Source organism: Chionomys nivalis, chromosome 25, assembly GCF_950005125.1.
Source record: "Chionomys nivalis chromosome 25, mChiNiv1.1, whole genome shotgun sequence".
Classification (NCBI taxonomy): Eukaryota; Metazoa; Chordata; class Mammalia; order Rodentia; family Cricetidae; genus Chionomys; species Chionomys nivalis.
In genome coordinates, this window is record NC_080110.1 from 24,554,299 (window position 1) to 24,571,272 (window position 16,974).

The 16,974-nt window shown below is 36.3% G+C and overlaps 1 protein-coding gene across 1 annotated transcript in view; it reads right to left on the reverse strand.

Moving 5' to 3' along the window:
- Nucleotides 1-16,974, reverse strand: part of Trhde (thyrotropin releasing hormone degrading enzyme) — a 369,227-nt gene that overhangs the window by 7,518 nt on the left and 344,735 nt on the right. The window contains exons 16-18 of the mRNA XM_057758096.1: nt 8,761-8,928; nt 8,077-8,217; nt 4,253-4,334 (exon numbers count right to left, since the gene is read on the reverse strand). Coding sequence (XP_057614079.1) covers nt 4,253-4,334; nt 8,077-8,217; nt 8,761-8,928 — 391 coding nt within the window. The remainder of the gene's footprint in view (nt 1-4,252; nt 4,335-8,076; nt 8,218-8,760; nt 8,929-16,974) is intronic.

Consider the following 16,974-nt stretch of genomic DNA (forward strand, 5'->3'; position numbering starts at 1 on the left):
TGAATACATGTTATATTTGTCTTTCTAGGGTTACCTCATTCAATATGTTTTTTTTCTAGATCTATTTACCTGTAAATTGGGAGTGTGGGGGTCATGAGAGAAGGTAGAAGGGGAGAGAGGGAAGAAACAGATAAAAATAAATAACTCACTAAATAATAATTTTAAAAAGAGGAAGGAAGAATTGATTGACAGTATGTATTTTTTGCAATTTCCAACCTTTTAGGCACTGCTCTGTACAAATATGTACCAGACACACCATATACTGATTGTACGCACAAACACATGCACTTGAAATATTTGGATTATAGTTTGAAATTTAGGAATGCAGTGGTACATTTTCATTTAGACAGATTCTATGACCATTCAGCAACCAATAATGCATTTTATTCAATTTTGAAGTGTGTGTTTATGGTAGAATATGACATCAAAGTACATTAAATTAATGTTACATGTCAAGGAAAAATACACCCACTTCTAAAAGTGTGTTCTTCAATATTGTTCCTAGGCATTCATCAAACATTCCAGATAATTATCAAGGGTCCTTTGGCAAATTTCATTTACATAAATGATGTGGGATTCCCCTCTTATGTTATGAATATGTTTTATTACTGTTGGGTTAATAAAAAAAAGCTGCTTCAGCCTATAGCAGAGCAAAATATAGCCAGGCTAGAAGAGATATAAAGAGAGAGTTGGCAGAGTCAAGGAGACGCTATGTAGCTGCCGAAGGAGAAAGACACTAGGCACCAGCCAGAATCTTATCAGTAGGTCACAGCCTCATGTTGATACACGGATTAATAGAAATGAGTTCATTTAAGATGTAAGAATTAGCTTAAAAATATGCCTAAGCTATTGGCCAAACAGTTTTATAGTTAATATAATTTTTGTGTCATTATTTGGGTGTGGCTTCTGGGAAAAGAGCAACAGTCTCCCCCTGTACGTGAAGATGCTCAGGTCTCTTCTGAAACAAGCTGAATGCTTGAAGAAAACTCCAACCCATTGGCTTGACCATGACTGGATCCAAAGTCATATTGTCATGGAAGAGAACTCTGTAGACATGTGACGAGTGGATCTCCAGAGTTTCATTTTGTAAATTATGATTGAGGTGGACTCACTTTCCTTGTGAGCTCAGGGATCCTGAGGGGACTTATACATTAGAAGAGGAGCTCAGTCATCAGAGCATATCGGTTACACTTTCTACGGTTGCCATAAATTGATCTTGTGGCCAGTATCCCTCGGTACTGCTTACAGAGAATGTGTGCTCAGAGCCTTCTCACGGGTCCCTGAGGGCCCTGTGGTGTCTGGCCGAGCTTCCTTGTCTGTGCAGGTTCAGCAGCGACAAAGGCACTTAGCCTCCCACTCTGCTTATTTCTCAGGCTCTTTGCTATTTTTCTACCTCCATTAGGTTTTCTCTTAATTGGGCTTTGAGATATTTATCTGTGATGCTGTCACTCTGAAAAAGTGTAGACACTTTTGTAAAATAAAATTTAGTAAAATTTTAGTGTTTTTCACATCCTCTGATTTTCTTAGCACAGTTTCTAGGTGTGTTTATTAATCTATCTTCTAAAAAAATGTTTAACAATGAAAAAAAATCTTATTTAAAGATATCCTAGACTCTGGCATCACAAAGGACTTTAAGAGAGAATTGCAAAGCATAATATAATCTTGATAGTTATAGAACTAAATAGAATTAGCTATTGGCCTAATAGGAAGTAAAAGACGTCACCCTTTAAGTTGTAAATGGAGTCTCTCTGATGAAGAAGATGCATATTCTTTTACAACAGGGCTGTATTTAGGTTCACAGAAGAACAAAATAGACATTAGTCAAAAAATTACAAAGGTCTCTGTGGTTCTACGAGGTTATGTTTCTGCTAGTCCTAAAAATTAAGGAAAGGATGAGTTGCCTCATGCAGGAATATAAGTCAAATTGCTAATTCCTTATAATTAAGAATAAATCCAGTCTTAGGTGTTAGGAAGGTTTGAGGGAAGGGACGATAAAACAGAGAATTTGTTTTTCTACTTAGTAGTCATCAAAATATTGAAGCTGATAATGGTCATTAAAATATTAAATAGTTTTATTTTCAGGGGGCTGGAGAGATGGCTCAGCTATGTAAAGCATACGACTCTATTGTTATTGTAGTGGACTCCAGAGAGGTTCCCATCACCGTCCTCAGTCAGCTCTGGTTTAAGAGGCTCTGAAAGCTTATTCTGGCCTCGTGGGTGCTCCTGCGCTCGCACTACATATCCACATACAAACATACAAATCGCATAATTAACAATAAAAATATTAAAAGCAATGTCATAATTCACAAAGGTGCTGAGCCCCTTCAGATCTACAGGCTTAGCAACCGTAGGTATAACCTCCAAGGGAAGACACTGATCTTGCTTAACACTTTCTGCTTAAGGAAGGAGTGAGTGAGAACAGAAATTAAGCCCTATCTCACCATAAAATAGTATTCCCTCTATCTGCAGAAAATGGGTAGGTGGTAGAAGTATGGAAAGGCTTCCGGTAGAACAGCGAAACTGCAAAGTGCGAGCAAGCCAGTCCACAGTGAAATGACTCATTGCTCATTCCACTGAGAGCCTGCATTGTTCAGTTATCGCTTTGAAGATAATGGACTAAAAGCCACACTTTAGCTTCATTTTTGAAATCACAACTTTCATGATGGGGTAGCTTGCAACATTAAAATGGCAATTAATTAAGGGATAAAAACAAAATGTGTAAGTGAAATGCAGAAAGGGGTTTGCATGTGATGAATTTAACTAAATCTCAATTTAAAACATGATTTTTGTGACCTTTGTATGATGGAAACAGGAACTGTATAAATGGTAGACAGTGAAAGGAGGGATAACGATGAAAGGAAACTAGAAGATAAGAGGGAAACACAATGGGTGAAGGAGTGGGAAAAAGGGAGAAACTTCTGAGCTTCCTTCCACGATTGTGGGGGTTGTGGCTAAATCAATACTTTATTGCTTGATTATTAAATATTAAATCATGATATTAAAAGCACTAAGTTTAAATGTAAAAAATAATGAAAGCAATTATGATTTGCCCATGCCTTCTGTTTCCTCCGGGCACATAAAAGTTCTCTTCATTGAGCTCCTTTCATTAAAAAAAAAAAAGTAAGAAAAATATTCTGGGATTTCAAAACTAAATCCTTCAGGGTTGTGGACACACATAGCAGGGGAAAGGCGGACATTCACATCACTGGAATACGAGCTTTCTTATGACAGATCCTAAGTTAGTGAAAGACATGCTCTCAGGAAACTGGGCAATATTAGAAGATGTGACCGACGTGCCAGGCCCAATGCTTCTAAAGGAATGCCACTCAATGGGATCATCTGTGGGTCACAGCTTCCAGCCGGTCTCGCATGAAAACTAATGAAACTAGGAATTCCTGTGCTAAATATAAGCTGTATGCTGTGGATAGCAGAGGAGAAAAAGGCAGCATCAATTATCATAAGTGAATAAAAGAAGCTTTATTTTGTTATTGTTTTCCTGTGTGATTGATAGTCCCACTACAGATCCTTTTCTAGTGTTAATAGGAGTTGATGGGGGGGAAAGGAGACACCTAGATGCTTACATATTGAGAGATACAATTGGGAACGGATAAAATAGATATTTCAGAATCTGGGCACAAGTTCATTAAAAACTCAAGCTTATTTTCATTAATAAAATTAATTTGTAATGGAGCCAAGCAATCTATCTTAGGCAAACTATGGCTTTCAAAGTGTGTTATCAGAAGTGGTGTACCTTCCTCAAATATGAATTTATCCCGCTTAAAAGACTGGATAGCTGCTAGCAGGCTACTGTGCCCACATAATCACTCAGACTTTTACTGTGTGCCTCAGCATCAAGCATAGTCCCTAGTGGACATGTCGTCATTGGCATGGTCGTTAGTGAATGGTTTATAAACTGATTACTAAGAGCTCTGGGATATGTGGTCCCCAACTACAAAATTAATTTTCTTTGAGCAATCTACATAATTGTTCATAGTCGTTCAATTCTGAATATGTTACAGATTTCTTTGTAGGTAGTAGATTAAGGAAATTAGTGTGTGTGTGTGTGTGTGTGATGCATTTGCATATGTGTGCACACATGCATGCCATACATGTATGTTCATGTGCATGTGTGCATGTGAGTATGGGGAGTGTACGGGGGGAAAGAACTTGAGTGAATCTAATGCCTAGAAGTAGTTGAAATAAATCTGCAATTTAATGTGTTTATATAAGAAGATTGTAACAAGACTTTTACCTCTTTAAGCTCCCCTTCTGTATTAAGAAATTCTGTAACTCCGCTGATAAGTTTGGAATTCATAAATAATGCTTCTCCATACCTACAAAGATAAAAGAAAATCATCTTAATGTCTATCTAGGTAGTAATTTAAGCAAACTGGCTAGAATAATTTTTGCAGTCTTTCCCAAATGTTGCATTTACCAAGACCATCAGTAATCACTAGCTCTCAGGGAAGTACTGGTTGCTCTTCTCAGGAGAGAGAGAGGCAAAGAAGGATTTATTGCCATGGGGTTAGACCAGGTCCACCTAGCCTGCTGCAGTGTTTCAGAGACCTCTGAGTGTCACTGAGTCTGCCAAAGTCCAGGCCTTTAGAATTGGATTCAGGCATTGTTGTTCTATTTACAAGCCAAGAAAGGAGAGAGAGGCATTTATAAATGACCTAGATCATTGTAGGTTAAAAAGTCTCCCAAGAAATGAATAAAAGCAAAACCTATTCAATCAGAACCAGTACGTCACAAGGATTCTGTGATCTGGCTAGTTATAAAAGATCTTGGAATTCTAATTAAATTTCAAAAGCTGAGGCAAAGTTTACAAAAAAAATACTTTCATAAAAGAGCATCAGTTACACTTATTATTAAATTTTCTAGTTACCCAAATATTTAGTTATTAAAATATCTAGTTATTTATTATATTCTGTAATTCTTGTACTATGAATATAATTTCTTGACTTATGATTCCTGTAAGATGTATATCTGTGAATGGGAAGTTCTCACTTTGTCATTTTGCCTCTACTTTGGTAAGGCCATCTATCACAGGTTTCATGCTCTTAGCACCAAAAATAACCAACAAGAAGACTGAGGTTTTGGAAGCAAAGACGCTGCCATTATTATGATTAGACGCTTTCTTTTGCTTCCCCAGCTTGCTGGCTCTTCAGTACTTGAGTTGCTGAAGGACTTAGTCTTATCATTTAAAGAGGGAATCAATTGGGAGGATTGCCATGATGAGAAAAGGACATCTTAGTCAAAGCAAATAGATGGAAACTGATATTATAAACTGCTGGGTGCCGTGGTACATTCCCCCAGTCTCAGCATTCGGGAGACAGAGGCAGGGAGAATGATGTAAGTGTAAGGATAGACTGGTCTACTTAGTGAGTTCCAGATGGCTAAGAGTACATGGCGACACTGTCTCAAAGAAGTAAGCTACCAGTCGCTTCAATACTAATACAAGTAATTATTGTGAAGGTCATATGGTCAGAAAAGTGGCTGACCATACAAGAAGAAAAGTCACTTCCTTCTAAGGGAGATTCAATCGTTTTCCTTTATACTCCCAGGTAAGGAAGAGTAGAAGAAAATCTCTATCTCATACTTTATATAGTTGAAGACCTAGACATGGAAAGAATTAATTCTCATTTAATGTAACTAGATATAGCATTGATGAAATGATACACAGATTTCAGAGACAGCCTATACCTCTTCATTGTAGCAAATGCATATAAATGAGTACAACGTTGTTCTGAGAATGAAATGCCAAGTGGAAGTGTGGCATAATCAAAGGCAAGCAAGTGTGAAACTGCATGGTAAGTGAAGACAGCTGAAATCAATGGGCATCAGAAGGGTCTAAGCTGTGAGACTCGGTCAGAGGTAAAATCTTGAGAGGTAAACGGAACACACACCATGAAGCTCCTATGCTTAGTGTGGCAGAGAATCATGGGTGATTTCAAAGAAGGGAGATAGCAACATATTTTAGAAGGTTCTGAGATAGATGATAGATAGATAGATAGATAGATAGATAGATAGATAGATAGATAGATAGATAGATAATAGATATACAGATGATAGATAGATGATAGATATACAGATTATAGATAGATGATAGATAGATAGATAGATAGATAGATGATAGATAGATAGATAGATAGATAGATAGATAGATAGATAGATGATAGATATACAGATGATAGATAGATAGATATACAGATGATAGATAGATAGATAGATAGATAGATAGATAGATAGATAGATAGATAGATAGATGGATGGATGATAGATACACAGATGATAGATAGATAGATAGATAGATAGATAGATAGATAGATAGATAGATAGATGATAGATGGAAAAGTGTGATCTAAGATTCAGAAAGATGGAAGGTTGCTTTAAGACTGCTGGTGGGGATAAAGAAAAACAAACAAGCATGTGGTAAAGAGGTAAAGAAGTAGTGTCAGAAATAGCAAGGAAGTCTTCAAGAAACATTTAGGATACTTAAGAGGACCTTGGATCTGTTATTATATATGGCAAGGAAGGAGGATGTCTCTATAGATTTCCAGTTGTGAATACTTATCTGATTTACCAAGAAGAGGAAGACAAGTGTGAAATTATAGGCTCCGACACTATAGGTTTGGTTTTCAAGTGCACTCCACAGGGGACCACAATGTGAATAGTTCTACTACATGGTAACGTTAGGTGAAAGGTCTGAGTTAACAGAAGTGATTCTGGGAGCAATAGAAGCAATGGGAGCACATGACACCTAAAACCAGAAGGAGCCTGTAAAGTAGAACACAGTATCCTAGACAACCCTTCTCGTGAGCTCCGATTTTCAAGAACTAATAGGAAAATCGGAACTGATAAAAAGCACTCCTGTGAAGAAAAACAGAACTATATATGTGGACTGAACTCTCAGTCTTTCTACCTTTTGAACGGTGGTCATGGTTCTCAGAGACAAAATAAGCATGATGAGAAACAGAGGAAAGAAATGGTAGATGTGCGGATAACACTGAGCTCTGGTCTATGCACCAATGAAAGGTTGGTGTGTGTGTGTGAAATCCTTTAGACTCATACCCATATGTATTAGTTTCACCTTCCTGCCTGCTACATGACACATTATATACACAGTGGCAATGCAAGCTCTAATCTTCCTATCATTCTACGATACAAACTGCAAACACAAAGATGTCACTGTGACTTATAGGTATACCAGCAGTTTCGGGACAATGAAGCAGCTGTAGACAGAAATGTGTGCAACTGAAAGGGCACATTCTGATGAACTTGTTATGCAAGGATAACGGGTAAAGGAATGAAAAAAACACACAATAGTTTTTACTTCAGCTTTCAAGAGACCAAATGTTAGGTCTGCTTACTATCTGGAAAAAAAAAAATTCATGTTGAGGAGTAACATGCAGCATTTACTTGCTCCATAATAGATTTAATTTTAAAATACCATAGAGATTATCAGAGGCATAAATTAACATTTATTATAATATATTTAAATGCGTAATGAAATATTTTCTAAAATTGAAGCTGAAGAATTCTCACCACGAAACAAGATATTCTGGGAATTAATTCTACTGCAGCTGGAATAATACAATGATCCAAATGATTAATGAGACTTCTCCGTATCACTGTTTTATTGAGGTGTTTTATGATATTTACATTTAAAGAGAATTTAAACCATTCTACAAGAGTAAAGTTCTTTGTTGGAATTGCATTTATATGTGATTTATGTTTTTTTCTATAATATATACAGAATATACAAGTTTTATGAAAGGATTTCAACTACATAGAATTTGATGAATTTCCAAGTCAAGTTGCTCTGCTAAATAATTCTTAGTCTCTCCATGCTTTCCCATTAATTAAGGTTATCAATCTTTATTAAATGAGAAATGTTAGAGACATGATAAAAAAATCATCGTGAATTTCAAGGAATAGCAACAACCATCTTTGCTGAATATTATAAAGTCCAATTTTATCATTTAGTTCACAGCTCTAACAAAAACCTTGGGTATCTATTCCTCAAACATAGGCTTTCATTTATTCATTCAGGCTTGAATAGATTATAATCTCTACCTGGTATTTAGTATTTTCCATTTGTCTCTGAAAAACTTCCAGGCAAGATCTCGACCATGTGGATTTCTGGCTACATGAATTATGACATCAATTGCATCTTGATCCAACACCACCTCAGAATTCAAAGACAGATTTAGAAGCCTATAACGATAAAAGTGTGGATAAAAAACTTTTAGTCTAAAAATGTAAACACTTTATAATCTTAAATTTAAAAATTTACAATTTAGTTAGAGTCTTCAAAAATACTTGAGTTAAAACTTTCCCAATGAATAATTACAGAACAATTTCTGTTTAGAAAACACCGATAAAATTCATAGCACTTTCATGAAATACACTAATTACACTCCAAGAATATCTATGGGATGGGAAAAATCAAAAAGCTTATTTGTTGACACAACTCCATTCTCAAATTTATCACATTAAATATTTTCTTTTACAGTGGAATATTTTCTCAAACAAACATAACACTTTATAAAATAATTAGTTATAATTCATGTCATCTTTCAAGTAAAGTTACTTTAGTCATTTCACCATGTAGGTTTTCTTCTCTCAAGAAAGATGTGTTCTATAACACCGACTTTTACAATACTGTATATTCAAGGAAATAAAATCAGCTCCAGAGCATTTTAGTTGTAGATGATAATGTTCATTACAAATACAACCTGAGAAATTTAATGGACTCGCCTATTTAATAAATTCCTGTCATCGCTGCAAGTTAGGGCCTCTAGTAGTATCTTCTTCTCTGAAACTGCAGTGGTGGAGTGGAATTTCATCCAGATGAACTCCCAGACATCCTCATCCAGCAACGACACCCCTGTGCAGTAAACGATGTCTCGAACATTCAGTGGTATTCTAAGGAAGTAACCCGTGGTAGTTTTCTGTTAATCAAAAGCTTCAAGGTTTTGAAAATAAAGACCAAAGTTGCTTTCCTACAACCAGCTATCTAAAAAATGATTTGCCAATTACATAGCTCCTAAAACAATGCAATACTACAGAGTAATAATATCTGAATATATTGGTGACTAGAAAATAAAATCAAGTCTTTTATTCTGCTGAAGTTTTGGATATAATTTTTATTCGCAGCCAAAACGTCATCATTTAAACAAACTAACAAAAACACCTTGTTAAAGAACCAAAAATGAAGTCCTTTATATTTTAAATGGCATTCATTGAATACCTATCTGAAATTTTTCTTTCATAATAGATACACTCAGAACTTTAGTTAAACACTAGTACGATTAAAGCAGTATGGGAAAGCAGATGAAAGTCGGAGTATCTACTAGTGAGGAGATAGGACTCCTACCCAGTGGTTCTAAAACACTTCTCAAAGGAGAAAACGCTTTCCCTCCACAGTGTTAGGAAAGCTTTTGTTCATCTGTTTTTTAAAAGGTAAACAAAAAGATGGCTAATTTATTGGAATAAAAGACAACCATTTAATTTTAAATTGTCATAAGATATCTATTAAAAACAGTGTGTATGTGTGAGGGTCTGAGTGTATATAACAGCATTAGACTTGTGCAAGAACCTGGAGAGATCAGAAGAGGACATCTGGTCCCTTGAAACTGAAATTACAGGTTGAGAGTAACCCGAGCTGATTTCCAAGAAGTGAACCCAAAGCAAGTCTTCAAAAAGAACAGAAAGTTCTTTAAACCATTGAATCGTTCATCCAGCACTAAGAAACTTTCGTGTGACTAGTAGAAGGGATAGAATCTATGACCTTGGTGTTATTAGCACCACACTCTAAACTGAGCTAACTGGATGCCCTTACATTTTTATATTATTATCTAGAAGTAATTTCCTCAAACATTATAAATGCAGAATCATAAATTGAATGATAAACAATAAGACATAACTAACAAATGCCTTTCCACTATGTTTATGTAGTTATTATAAAATGATAGTAAGCTATAACTTTGACTACAAAATAAAAAGTTAGAGTAAGAAAAATTAGCATGAATTTTGTTAGGCTTGGCAATTCATGAATTATAAACTTAGAAATCAGCTTGCTCACAGTGGTGTTCCATTATACACCACATTTCCTGGCTTTTTAAAATATTTCTCCTAAGAAATATTCAAAGACTTTTTAAAAGCTGAAAAGTGCGCATCTCTTTCTGTAATATTTATTAGTCTATTAGTTACACTTCCCATTAATAATTTGAATGTGACTACATGGATTGTCTTCTCCAAGTCACAAGAAGAAACAAGGTTTTTTTGTTGTTGTTTTTGTTTTTTGTTTTTTTTGATTCAGAACTTCTGTTAAACACTAGTAAGGTTAAAGCAGTATGGAAAAGCTGATGAACGTCTGAATGTCTCCTAATAACGGAATAGGACTTCTTCTCGGTGGTTCTGAAGGGCTTCTCACAGGAGAGAGCCCTTTCCCTCCACAGTATTAGCAGGCAAAGTTTTATTCATATGATTTTGTAAAAGGTGAAAAGGAGGAGGAGGATGCCTTCACGGCTTAATTTTGCTTTCTAGCTCAGTCTGGATCCCAAATAGAAACTGTCAACCAGAGCTTTCCGGTCATGAGTTGGTGACAAAAGATTCTTTCCTTTCTGTTTATGGTCAGCTTGCCACAATGTATACTTAAATTTATGAAGAAGAGCACTATTACTGCTTTTTTAGGGAAATCATTTATTATCTATCTATTTATTTATCTATCTATGTATGATTTTTTTTTTGAGACAGTGTTTGTCTGTGTGGCTTTGGTACCGTCCTGGAAGTAGCTCTTGTAGACCAGGCTGGCCTCAAACTCACTGAGATCCACCTGCCTCTGCCTCCCAAGTGCTGGGATTAAAGACATGCATCATCACTGCTCAGCAGAAGTAATTATTCTTAATAGGTATAATTTAAGATCAGCTGAATGTCTTCAATGAATGAGCTCTTATAAACCAGGATGGGTCTTCTTTCCAAATACAGAAGAAGTAGAAGCTAACATTGCATGACTGCATGACTTTGACCAAGACATTGGTACAGAACTTTGCAAGTAAAACCAAAAAAAATCTCTAGCATGTCTACTGAAACCACTAATCACCAATCAATATCAGATGTTAGAAACAGTTTATTTTCCGAGAGAAATTCATTAAGATTTTGACAGGTCAAAGATAAGATGAGAATAGAGCACAGTAAGTTAGAATTTCCATTGCTACAGAACTAGCATTCATATTAAGTATTCCCTAATTAAAACTACAAAAATTGGAGAAAAGAAAAAAAATTAAGCAGTAAATGTTTAACTATATTCCCTAGAAATTTCATGAATATTACAGTACAGCCACTAGCAAAGCCTGTTTCATTTATCTTCTAGAGGCGTCTACGGGCTAAGCCAGTTAAACTGTGTAAGACATAATCACACAAAGGGAACACATGCTTTGACTATGACAACATCTTACATACATTCTAAAGAGTCCTCAGATGCCAAAAATAACATTTTGTGGAATGCCATGTTCTGAGTTATTCTTTTTGTAGTCTGTGTCTGAATTATTTTTCTCAGCATCTAAGGTCTGCATTATGTCTGTGTCATCAACTACTTTTTATAGCAGAAAGGACTCTGGGCTGAGAAGGAATATTTTCTACCATAAAAGTATAGTTATTTTCCACTATTGCTAGAAGTCTTAGCTGGGATCATCTTTCTGAATTCCTGGGAGTTTCCTTGGCACCAGGTTTCTCCCTAACCCCAAAATGGACACCAGTCAAGATATCTTTTGCATTATTCTTTCTGTTCATCCCATCGCAATCCACCTCACCTGATCCCTCATGTTCCCAGACCATCACCTGCTGCCCACCTCCAGCTTACCCAGGAGACCTCTATGGGAGGCCTGCCCCTTTCTGAATGGAGACTACAGAGGAGGAGTGGATGGAGGGGGGTAGAAGGCATGTGGTTGGCATGTAAATTAAATGCAAACGTTTAATAAAAATAAATAAAATACAGGTACTTATAAACTTTGTACCTGTTCTACCTTAGAGATGAGTGATGCAATGGTTGTGACGTATCTGTGTTGTGTATAAATTCCTTGGGATTCATTGTATTCTGGGTCCTTAATCTCCTTGGACCTGCATGCTCATTTCCTCCTACCGACTAAGGAAAAATCAGCCACTGTATATTTCAGACAAAGTCCTGGTCTCTATTCTCTGTTTTGCCCTCTTGGACTAGAGCAGGGTTCATGTTGGTCTGCGTGATGGCATTTTTCATCTTTCTTCACACTTTCCCTTCCCTGTGAATCTTCTCAATGATAATTACTTCTCAGGATCTGCCTTTGGTTTGCTGATGCTTCTGATTGCCTCCATCTGCCGGTGACGCCTTCAAGTGAATTGCAGTTCAGCTGTTCGTTTCCCTGCCCTATTGGTGCTTTGAAGTATTTTAGTCTTTCTTGAAATTCTGGCTTTAATTTCAATTTCTCTTAGCTCGAGTGAGCAAGCGCATTTATGATGGTGATTTTTGCACTGACAAGTAAACAATCAGATCTGTTCCATTAAGGAGGATTTTTCTAGATGTCTCTGCTTATTTCTTCATTTTCTGGCTCCATGATTTATATGGGTTTTTCACACCTCACCCCTCATTGCACAAGTCCCTAGAGAAGCTTCATAAAGGAGAAGACGTATATAAACTTGCTGGAGATTCTGGAAGGTCTCTACCAGACAGATCCTTCTCAGGAAAGTAACAGGTCACTGTGGCTTTTGTCTGCTTACTCTATGCTGAACTAGGAGAGAAACTGATGTCTAACAGTCCAATCCACTGTCTCCATTTTCCCGTAGGTGTCTGGAGTCCATGTCTGGAAAGCCTGATGTTCTCTTTGGAGATAGAATCAGAGAATCTGAGGCACTGTGTGCACAGGTTAATGCTTCTCCCAGAGGGGAGTTAACAGTTGAAATCCCCACCTACTTTGGATCTCTATTGACCAGTGGGGAAGGTACTTGGCACTTTCGTTTTTATTGTTATTTTTATTACATTATACATTTTTTTCGCCCTCCTCCCTTTCTTCCCCTCCACCTCTACCATCGTCTGTAACCCCCATGTTCCAATTTATTCAGGTGATTTTGTCTTTTTCTCCTTCCTATGTAGATCCATGTATGTCTCTCTTAAGGTTCCCTTAGTTGTCTAGGTTATCTGTGGTTATGGACTAGAGGCTGGTTTTTCTTTGCTTTATATCTAGAAGTCACTTATGAGTGTGTACATATAATTTTTGACTTACTGGGTCTGAGTTACTCCCCTCAATATGTTTTTTTCTAGATCCATCATATCAAAACTTGATGGCAGCTTATTCTAGAAAGGATGTGGGGTAAAGAAAAGCTCCTCCATTGCTGATGGGAGTGTAAGCTTGTATAGCCGCTTTGGAAATCAATATGGCGATTTCTCAGAAAATTAGGGAACAATCTACCTCAAGACCCAGCAAAACTGCTGTTGGGTATATACCCAAAGGATGCTCAATCATACCATAAGGTCATGTGCTCAACTATGTTCATAGCAGCATGATTTGTAATAGCCAGAAGCTGGAAAAACCTAGATGCCCCTCATCCCAAGAATGGATAAAGAAAATGTGGTACATTTACACAATGGAGTATTACTCAGTGATAAAAAACAATGAAATTTTGGAATGTGCAGGTACTCGATGCATTCTAGTCCACAGCTGGCTCTGAACTCTGTTGATGGTTAACCTCTCTCAGATGTATCAGAACCCTTAAGACTGGTGAAACAGATCATGGAAGACCAGTGCATCTTTTCAGAGTGCACCATTGTGAATCCGTGAGCCTAATCAAAGAGAAATTTTTATGCCAGTATGACTAACATGGAATTCTCTGAGCATTTAGCTGGGCATGGATGTCATCTATAATGTCTTCTTAAATTTTGTTTTTAAGCAGTGTTCAGTATGTCATTTTTCAGAAATACTTAGTGTTGGCAAGACTGGGTTTCTATCAATAAAACTTGTGGTTATCAGCACTGTCATATCCTAGTACGCACAGTGTCTGAAGAGGAAACAATGTAGCAGTGATCTAAGGACCTACCACATTTAAAAAAAAATGGCATACATGGAACAATGAGAAGAAGTTTTGAGAAAAATCCAGCAATAAAAGTTCAGGTAAGATGATAGATACGCATTACTTAAGTTTCCTGGGAAGACCCTTTAAATAAAAGCTACATAGAATGAGAGAAGGTTCTATGTGGAAATCTGCAGCTGTAAATCAAGATAAATGCTCTACTTCTGGGTCTACTTTCAGTCCTGTAACAAGTTGTCTGTCTCTCTGCACATAGTACACATATCAAACTTGATGAAGAAGAAAATGAAACACATGTATGTTTGAATAGATAATCTAAAAGCATGAAAGACAATCATCAGTCTCAGGAACAAACACCCCAAGTCTCAGGAAGAAAATGGTTTAATTAGCAGATACCAGGAGGTATAATTGCATATATCTCCTCCAAGAGGAAAGACAGAGCTAATTAGCCCAAGAACGCTGATTTTTCTAGCAACTCTCCCCACCCCATCAGTTCCTCACTTCCTTAGCCATTCACCAGATTAAAAAAAAAAATCAAAGTATAGTTCACAAGATCAGTCTTACTCATTACTGAATAAAACAAGATTGGTAGGAACTGGTTATGCCAGGGGCCTTCAATTCCCGATGACTTCTATTCTTAATGAAACCCCCTTTTGTTTCTAAATTTGTAAAGATGTTCTAATAACATTTTCACAAAATGATTGCTCTGGGGACAGTTTAAGATCTCTTTGTATAAACCAAAGTCATTAGGAATAAATGAAAATGCTCATTTGTTTGTAAAGCATTATCTAAGAGACCACAGAACCCATAGTTATGAATGGTAGAAATGAGTCCTGGGAGACAGTGGATATCAAGATTACAGGGATCGAGGGGCCCTTCCTAGTGAACATGAAAATTGTTTATGAAGATGTGAATATCCCCATAGTCATTTCTTTTTAACTGCTGCATCAGAAGTAAATCTTTTAATGGGATTTTATCTGCTGGGAATAAAGCTGTGTTTGGTTTTCTTTCTTTCTTTCTTTCTTTCTTTCTTTCTTTCTTTCTTTCTTTCTTTCTTTCTTTCTTTCTTTAGGTATGGTATACAAGCATGGACAGTAAGCAAGTCTCACCTAGTTACCTGATGGAAGAAGAATGGGGTACGGCTTAGCCAAAATGAAAATGCTTTTAGCTTTCTTAGAGTAGAAACACTGCAGAAATGATCGCCTAATTAGTGTAACTGGTGCTCTGGTTTTTATTTCATTCTCATTTTAAATAGGATTATGTCAGAGTTCATTTGTGTGATAAAAGTTTTGAATGCCTGGATGTTCAGAATATCATTACGGGACCATTTATTTTCACATTTCAATGATATACTTAACAGCAAGTGCTTGAAATGCTTTGGAGGTAGATGTTAAAAATTAAGTAAGAGAGAGATAAAGATATTTCTTTCAGGTTAATTTTTTTAAACTAAGTTTAAAAATAATAATGGTAGTATGATTTTGATGGACCTGCTATAACAAAGTATTATAAACTAGGTTGCTTAGTAAAAAGAGATTTCTCTCTTATAACACTGAATACTTAAGTTTATGACCACCAACCATCAGGTTCAGGTGAGATCCTTCTTCAAGGACGTACAATGCTGCCTTCTCCTGTGATCTTGATCTGGAGAACGGGGGCTGGAGAGCTCTTTGAGCTTGTCTTTAAATAGATTACACCGTGGGGTCTCTTCATTATGTAATGAATTTTCAAAGGCCACACCTCCTAACATAGTCATTTTGGTAGTGAAGAGTTCAGTATATACGAAGATTCAGTCCATAATAATAATAATGAGATTAAGTCACAGTAATTTGATACTTTAATTAATTTATTAGAATTGAAATGCGCAAACAAATAAGAAAATTGCCAAAGGTTTACTAGCCAGAGAGACTCATAGGTCCTTTCCTCTCTTTGGCAAACATTGGTACTGATGGATACTGGGGAAATAGAAGTTATTGTTTTCAGTTGGGTTATTACAGGTGAGCCCACAAGACGCCAGCGAGCACTTACACATTCTTTCTCATGCACACTACCCTGATTAAACTCAGTGGTCATGAGCAGAACAGAGACATAAATATTGCACACAACCCTGGTTAAATTCAATGGTCATGAAGCAGAATAAAGACATAAACAATGAACGTGGGAAAAAGAGCTGTAGGGAGGATGGCAGGTTATAGGGGTAGGAAAGAGATCAAGTGTGGGATGAGAATAATCACAATGTGTTATGTATATGGAAGATATTGTCAAGGAAGAAATTTAATATAATATTTTAAATAATACAACATGTTTATGGGGGGAAATACTGAAGGGATACACGGAGAATATTAACAACATTCTTCTTCAAGGTCTAAGTATCATAGGCAGGTAGTATTTTTGATAATCATAATTTCAAGTCTGGTAATTAAATGATTTTGCTGCTATGTGGAAAATAAGCAAACATTTGACTACATTTTCAAAGATAAGTCTACTCTTATTATGAGAGTAAAATACATCTCATAAGGCTTCTATTGAATATTCAGACATAATACTTTAAATGCTAAAACTTAAACCATCTACCAAGAAACTTACATTGATTGAAGAAAAAAATACAACTTGAAAAAATATAACTTTTTATAATTAATAAAGATATTCATCTATTTTCACGTGGGTTTCCTAGAACTAATTTGGCCGGCCGTTTGTTTCCAATTGGGGTGAGTCAAGGTCAATGCTTTGGGCTTCGTTTTTCATCCTAATTGGACAGGGCTAAAGTCCAAGGGTTCTAAAGTCTCTTCTTGCTCTGTTAGAACAAGAATCTTTTCATTAGTGATCATATTAACATTGAAATGTGGATTTAATTATTTTCAAAGACAATGAGAAATATCGCTCAAGAGAGCCCATCTGAGAACACCACTGGCT